The following is a 7,958-nucleotide window of genomic DNA, read 5'->3' on the forward strand; positions in this document are numbered from 1 at the left end:
TCTTGCTCACTGAATTGTTACTCTCTGTACCTCCCACTACCTGGACCTTCACTCACTGGGGCTCCCCATCACTGGACACCCAACTCACTGAGCCTCCCACATGCTGGGCACCACGAGCAGTTGTCAGCCTGGAGGTGGAGGCTGTCAGCACAGAGCCTTCCCGAGGCATAGCCATGTTTCCCCTCCTTTGGGCAGCATCCCAAAGGACCCTTCCCCTACATCAGAGCAACCCTGAGAGCTTGAACTGCCCACACAGAGTGACTCTTGACTCCTCAGATGATTGCTAAACATCTTCCCTTCTTCCCCACCTCCAGAGAGCTAAACAATCCTACACCCATTTACCCTAAGAGGCCCCAAACTCCATGACTCACCCAAAACCTCATCACTTCCCTGCCATTTGCAGGATGCCCATATCCAAGGCAAGGAGCTACATTAAGAGATTTGTACTTTACATTCATCTCTGATGTAGCTTCACTCAGTTAAACACCATGGTTTGACCTCTCCATGTCAGGTTCACAAAATGCAGACAAATCAGTCCCAAGGGGCTGCAGGATGAACATATCTCCAGAGGGTTCTGCAGTGCAGTGAAGGATTAATTGGTTGAGGAAACTCACAGCACTACAGCTGCAATGATACAGGCAGGGCCACACCAGGGAAGCACCATGACCACCACAGTGTTCTACCATCCCAACTTAAGCACAGCCATGGTGTCACACTGGGGTAGCACCAATCTCCTGACCCTGTGAGAAGTCACTGCAAGGACAAAAAAAATTCAGCACAATCCCTGCCTTGTATTCAATTATTCCTATGGACAAGGCAGACCTACACTGCAACCACCACAATCACCTGCCAGCCCTAAACAAGCTGGTTTAGTTTTAACCATCCCAAACTGGTCCAAGCTGGCTCTACCAGCCTCCATTATTCAAGGTACAACCTCTCAGAGAGTCCTCTCCTTGCTTTGCTGCTCAACTTGCCTCCTGGGTGCTCTAGGATGGACTCTGTGGTATAAACCTGCTTGAGGCTGGATTTTTTCCAGGGCCTGGAGGGTTTGGCACCTCTAAATTGGAAGGTGAGTCCCAGAAATACCACAAACCAGCTCAGCAGGATGGTGAAGAGGGAAGGATCTCATCTGCCCCATGGATAAAAGGTACTAATCTAAGCCTTTGCACCCCCAGGGCAGTGAAAAGAGCCTGGCAGCACTTCCCAAAGACCTGCTGCATGCCTGGGCTTTGACATCTTCTTCCAAAGGGTTTCTGGGGCTCAAGTAGCTGTTTGCAAGGAAACTTCACAGCAGAGAGCAAAGCCCTGTCTAGCAGAGGAACACAGGTGCATTGATCATGACAATCAGCACATCCACCAGCCCAGACAGGGACAGGGATATGTCCCCAGGTGTGCCTCCACAGAAATCCATCCATCCATCACCACATAGTGACAGGACAGGAGTGAAGGAAGAGTCAGACAGCAGCTGCTAGCGACGACTCAACAGAGCTCAAGCCAAGCTGCATCGTCAGTGTGAGACTCCCACAGCATCAATCACCAGGCACAACATAAACTTCCTCCTGGGAACATGCTGCCTCACACCCAGACTCTCCACACGTAGGACAAGGGAATGGCCTTAAATCATCACTTATAGGGGACAGAAACAGACACCAGAGAGGGCAATGTCTGCGAGGGGAGGATAGCAAATGCAAGGAGTAAAAGCTTCCTCCCCATAAGCAGCATCAGCTCAGCTGAGAACAGGCCATTTCATCACAATGCCTTAAGTTGAAAGTTTATACGTTTAACCTGGGGCTCCTCTCCAAGGACCAGATGTGCCTCATTGCAGATGATGAGGCAGGTGGGAGGAATTAAGGGCACTTTACACTTGCTCACTAAAAAGCATTATCTTTGCAAGGTCTAAACCACGGCTCAAACTCCCCATTTCCCTTCAGCCCCACAGAGGGGAGCAGGCTCAGGGGAGTTTGTAGGGTACAAAGCACACAAAAGCACCCCAATTTCTCTAGTCCTGCAGGATGGGGTAAACTCTCTTGGACTAGAGCAGGTGAGAGGCTCCAGGGGTGTTTGATGGTGCAAAACTCCCAGCTGTGATGGGCTGTACTCCCTGACAAGCCACACCTGCCCCTTCGGTCCCACCCTGGGTATAAAAGCCGGGCTCGGGGTGATGCTGGGAGGTCTGGGTGTGCGGCTGTGTCCATGGACGGCATATCGCCGCTGGAGCGATTCCTGGAGACCTGCAGCGAGCAGGTAAGGGATAGGGAAAAGGTTAAAAAAAAAACACGAAAAAGACAACTGCGTTGGCCGGGAATCGAACCCGGGTCAACTGCTTGGAAGGCAGCTATGCTCACCACTATACCACCAACGCGCTATGCTCAATACCACCAACGCCGCGCTGAATAACACTTTGCGCTCGCGGCTCAACTGCGTCATCGCTGATGTGTTCCTGCCTGGATTTGTTCTGCCTGGGCTTAATCCTGCTTGGATTCCTTCTGGCTGGGATTTGGCTAAGGGACTTCCTCCACCCGCGGGGCTCTTCCCTGCCCTGGGCCGGCCCAGAACTGCTGGGAGCGTGGAGAGGCTCCCTGGAGCGCGCTGAATAACACTTTGCGCTCGCGGCTCAACTGCGTCATCGCTGATGTGTTCCTGCCTGGATTTGTTCTGCCTGGGCTTAATCCTGCTTGGATTCCTTCTGGCTGGGATTTGGCTAAGGGACTTCCTCCACCCGCGGGGCTCTTCCCTGCCCTGGGCCGGCCCAGAACTGCTGGGAGCGTGGAGAGGCTCCCTGGAGAGGGAGGTAGCTCTTACCTGCTGCAGGAGCGATGCTGATGTGTTTAAACTCTTGTGATGGGGCACTGCTTGCAGGGCTCAGCCTCTGGGCAGTGTGTACTGGACGGTGAGAGGGTAAGAATCTCAGATCTTCTCGTGCTGGCTGTAAAAATAGAGTGTTTTAGTATTGGGAATAACCCTCGTGGTCTTAAGTGGCTGTAGAGGTAACAGGGTGAGGGACTTAAGAGAGGGCTGTGCCCCACAGCTGGGCATCATCTTTGTTCAGGGAACATAATTTTGTTATGTGCATCCTGTTGTAAACTACTTTTCAGGCTTAGCACAGGCTGTTTAAATCCAGAGACCTCCCCGTGGCAGTCAGTAGAGCTCTCTAAATGTGGCCCCACAAAGTGTATAATATGGTGAGGTATAATCAGAGTTTTACAAATGCTGCTGAGATTTTTATATTTCAGGCTGGCTGGGACACTTGATAACAGCAGATGTGTGATATGGAAGTGGAAAAAAAATCCAAGTCTGTTGGTTGAAGCAGCTGGAATTGATTTACATGTACCTGAGTTTCAGGGGTTTCTGCAGTGGAAGTGAAAAGGGCTGTTTCCCCTCAAGCTGCCCCAAACTGAGTGATCTCAGACAGGATCTACGTGTGAAATCTCCTTCCCAGATCTGCTGGGAGATGTCCAAAGCTATGCAGTCAGTGGGGCCTTCGGTGAAGTTAATTAACCCGGAGTCTATAGCAATAACCCTTGGCAGCCAGCCCAATGCAAACATGGTCTTGTGCCCCTTTTCACAGCCCCTGAGCATCTGTCTGACAAGAAGGCAATATTCCCCAGCACTTAACCCTGTAAGGGCTTTTCCTCAGACAACTTATATGGAAACCAGATAAAGAAGAAAGATTTGCTTTCTATTTCTACCTGCTCTACGCCATTTACTTTGCTATTTTTCTTTAAACTTGTTTTACAGCTATCTAATACTTCCAGCCTCATATACCACTTGCTTCTCCATCACCTTCTTTCTTTAAGCTATGCCACAAACTGTGGGTTGAGTTTTTGGACTGTCATATTTATCATATTCTCTGATGCCCCTTAGTGTGATGTGGGTAGTCCCACAGGCTTGCAGTGATGAGGTGTTTTTGTACCATCTTCTCTGCATCATGGTTCATACAGAGCTTTCCCAATGAGCTCCTGCACAGCTCTCAGTCCACTGAAAGTCTTGCAGAAACTGTGCCTTCCTTCCCCTGTTGCTAACTTGAAAAATATCTACTTAAAACAGATGTATTTAAGTTATTCCATAGTATATTGTAATTTGTAGCTCTTACTACATTTGTATCTGACTTTAATTCTCAGACAGTGGATTCTGTTTTCCAAAGGGTGAAGGAGTCCCCAGGCTAATTGAGCTGCACTCTGCCCCACCTGATCTCATATGGGGCTCTGCACCTAGAACCCAGTTCTAAAAGTAATTTTGAGTGTAGGTGTTTGTGGTGGTTTGACCCAGACCTGATTGCATCTGTATTCTAGGCTTCTCGGGGAGTGTTTGTCACTTAGTTGGAGTTTTCCAAGTGTCTATAGGCAAATACACTGCAAAGCAGGAGCACAGATCTCCCTGTGTGCATGGCTGTGTTGCCAAGTGAGCTGCCTAGCATAGAGCAACACTAGCTAAGGGCTGGAAAGCATTGATCTGGAAACTTTGCTCCCACTGGAGTTCAGGCAGTTGCTGCCAACTCGAGGGCCTCAGTCTTGTGCACTGTTCCCTGTTCTGATTTGTGCTTGGACTTTTGGCTCTTGAGCCCAAAAATGCCTAAATAAACACTAAACCTCTTGTATGGATTCTTTAGTCCAAGCTGTCATCTGCTGTGGGTGTTGGCAGAAAACACCTTCTTGGAAGAAGCTTTCCACTGAGAAGAAGCTTATGCCCTAACAGGGAATAAATCCTTTTCTAAACTCTTGCCTGATCATTGCGATGCTTTTTAAGTAGCTTTCAATAATAAATAGCTGATGAAGAAGGACATCAGCATGCAAGAGCTGCTGGCAGGTGTGCCTTATGCTTGATGCAAGGCAGGATGTTGGTTCCGCTGACTGTCTCGCTTCAATCACTCTGCTGACCTGCGGCAGATAAGGGACGAAGTGCTGCTGGCTCTGTGAGTTGCTGCCCTCTGTTGCACAAATCCAATGCTGACTCTGTCCCCTGCTAGCAGGGAGAGGAAATGGCAATGATATACGGAATGAGAGGTAAAAGCAGCCAGAAAATGCCAGCTGTCTTCCTTGGAAAAACTCATGAGCAATTACGTTGGTTGTGTGTGTGACAATGGCTGGGAAGGGCCAAGTGCCAGTGCAGTACCTGCTTTCACGGCTGAAGGTGTCTAGCACTTCTCTATGTTTCTCAATTTGTGGCATCACAGGAGTACTCTCTACTGCTATTTAAACATGGTGGGGAAAATGCCTGTCTCCACTCTAGAAGTCATCTGGATTTTTATATGCTGATGGAGAAGCAAAGGATGCATTTTGAAATCTAAAGACTATTCTTTATTATAATGTATAGAGGGGGGTAAAAATGTTTGATAGTTCCTCATTGAAGATTAATCTTAATTTAGTCTCCTAGTAAAATGTTTTAATGCAAGATGCTTAATGGCACTTTTTCTTAATTTAAGGATGACTTCTCAACTAGTCCTCATCTGTTGAGTGCCATGAGCCCTTATGATGTAGAACTTCCAATTCAAACAGCCGAAGATGTGTTGTTTGGTTCTCAGTTTAATCAGCCCAAAGAGCTTCATACAGACTTCTCCTCTGTGGATCTCAGCTTTCTTCCAGATGTTACCCAGGATAACAAAGAACAAAATCTATCTGATGATGGTCATGAAACACAAAATGAGTTTGATGGGTCAGTGTCAAGAAAGGAGGACAGTGGCACCTTCATGGATGAAAGCAGCTTGTCACATCCAGATGCAACTCCTCTGACTTCAATGATTCCCATGACCCCAGTGACATCTGCATCAGAAAGCTCTGGCATAGTTCCTCAGTTACAGTAAGTTTACGTATAATATATGTAGCATATCTCATAGGCATGGTTTTACTTAAACTGCAAAGCTTGGTCTTAAATAAGTCCAGCAAAAATCTACAGGGCAGTTAAGTCTTCTTGGAGAGGTGGAGCAAATGAGCTGACAGTATTGGGCAAAAATCAGAAGATAAATGAACAGGATTTCTTCCAGCAAGGAGAATGCTAAGGATGACAGCAGCCTTCAGGGGTTTAAAGGGGTCAGTCTGCTTTTCTGAGAGGAGGAACAGTCAGACCAGAGTAAAGAGGCACAAGTGTGAGACATTCTGCCTCTGCTGAAAGATCCTGTCCTGGTTAGGCTACAGCAACTATAGAGTTGCCTATACCTGTAGAAAATAACATATCCTGATCTACCTTAAGCACTGTAGGAACTCAGACACTCAGTAGTGGCTCAATTCAAAGCTGTGAAAAACTTGAGTGATGTAGTTATTGGAAGACACACAACCTTAGGATCCAGGGACTAAATTTCATACCTTGTTATACTCAAAATGCAATTTTGGTATTGAATTACTGAAGTTTTGCCAAAATTAGCTTAATGCTAGAGTGGAAAATAGATATGCAGGAAATCAGTTGATGGCAATTATTAATTGGAGTGTGGCTCCACATTAAGCCAATAATGCTGGGGGTTGGATCTGCAGGGATTGGCTTTTGCAGTAAGAAAATTCCTCTCTCTTTCCTCAGGAATATTGTGTCAACTGTAAACTTGGCTTGTAAACTAGATCTGAAGAACATAGCTCTGCATGCCAGAAATGCAGAATATAACCCAAAGGTAAATCTTAAAAGCTTTACCTTCACTTCTCTTTCTCAGTGTTGATGGATCCTAGTGTTCTGTGACTATAGGCTTAACTCCCCTGGTCCTAGGTGGGTGGAAAATCACTTCAGGGTGGTAAAGAAACACTTTTACAAAGTAAATGCATGTCGTGATTAGCTTTGAAAGTGTCAGTTGTTGAAAGGCTGAACAGAAATAAAGCCCCAGCTAAATTCCTCAGCTGGACTGTGAAGTCTTCCTTTGAATTTGTAGAGATTTGCTGCTGTGATCATGAGAATCAGGGAGCCACGAACAACAGCCCTCATCTTCAGTTCAGGAAAAATGGTCTGCACAGGAGCAAAAAGGTATTTTTCTGGGTTCTACCTTCCTTCTAAAGGTCTGGGTCATGCAGCTGTGCCTGTATTCTGATGGAAAATGCCAGAAAATCTTGTTTAAAATATCTAACAAAGGGCTGTCATAACTGCAAGAAAAAGTGAAGGACTGATATTGAAAATGTCTCATTTGCTTCATGATGTCATCTTAGTGATCCTGAACTGTGCTTCTGTCCCTGAATTTAGATTGAGCTCAGCAGGCATCAGCAGAAAAGCTGCTAAAATGCCCAGGAATTCTTAAGGGATTATTTGCATTTCTCACTGGCTTTCAAGTGAGTTAGGACATAACTTGTGTCTGTCAAGTCTCTTCGGTGTCTGTGTTCACCAGTCAACACATCTGCCTCTAGAGAAAATGAGAGTTGGAGAAAAAGTGAAGTTTTCTGTGCTTTGAAGCTCTTCCTTAAAGTCCAGCAGCTGGACTGGTTTTATGTCCCAAAACTGTCAATGAGATAATGCATCAGGTTGCACTTAGAAGATCTCTAACCCCTCCCAGCCCCCCATGTAGACAGTAGTACTCATGCCTATAGTCTAACTCTTGGATCAGTACTGAGCAGCTGTTTTAAGGAACTGAGAAAAACCTTTGAAGAGGGGAACTTCTGGGTGATGCAACATGCTCCAGTGTGTTCAAACAGGCCACAGGAAAGTGAATGACCAAATGCCTTTCTCCTTTTAGTTCCCTGGAGCAGTTTTGGGGATAGAGGCTTGCTATTTTGGGCACTTTTTTTTTTGGAACAGATGAGCATGGTGGTTGTAGACTGAATTCCATCTTGAGGGCAGAGGAAAGCACTAACCAAAGTTGCTTGCTCCCCACTCTGCTCTTCCTCCAGTGAAGAGCAGTCTCGGCTGGCAGCCAGGAAGCATGCCCGGGTGGTGCAGAAGCTTGGCTTCCCTGCCAAGTTCTTGGACTTTAAGATCCAGAATATGGTTGGGAGCTGTGATGTGAGGTTCCCCATCCGGCTGGAAGGCTTAGTTCTCACTCACCAGCAGTTCAG

The 7,958-nt window shown here is 46.8% G+C and overlaps 1 protein-coding gene and 1 non-coding gene across 2 annotated transcripts in view; one reads left to right on the forward strand and one right to left on the reverse strand.

The window, feature by feature from the left end:
• The first annotated feature begins 2,193 nt into the window (after positions 1-2,193).
• Positions 2,194-7,958, forward strand: part of TBPL2 (TATA box binding protein like 2) — an 8,695-nt gene continuing 2,930 nt past the window's right edge. The window contains exons 1-5 of the mRNA XM_009084219.1: positions 2,194-2,244; positions 5,423-5,796; positions 6,508-6,595; positions 6,848-6,939; positions 7,794-7,958. Coding sequence (XP_009082467.1) covers positions 2,194-2,244; positions 5,423-5,796; positions 6,508-6,595; positions 6,848-6,939; positions 7,794-7,958 — 770 coding nt within the window. The remainder of the gene's footprint in view (positions 2,245-5,422; positions 5,797-6,507; positions 6,596-6,847; positions 6,940-7,793) is intronic.
• On the reverse strand, positions 2,291-2,362 carry TRNAG-UCC. The gene has a single exon. It is a non-coding gene; the product is annotated as a tRNA-Gly (tRNA).

This window comes from Acanthisitta chloris, unplaced genomic scaffold (assembly GCF_000695815.1).
Source record: "Acanthisitta chloris isolate BGI_N310 unplaced genomic scaffold, ASM69581v1 scaffold661, whole genome shotgun sequence".
Classification (NCBI taxonomy): domain Eukaryota; kingdom Metazoa; phylum Chordata; class Aves; order Passeriformes; family Acanthisittidae; genus Acanthisitta; species Acanthisitta chloris.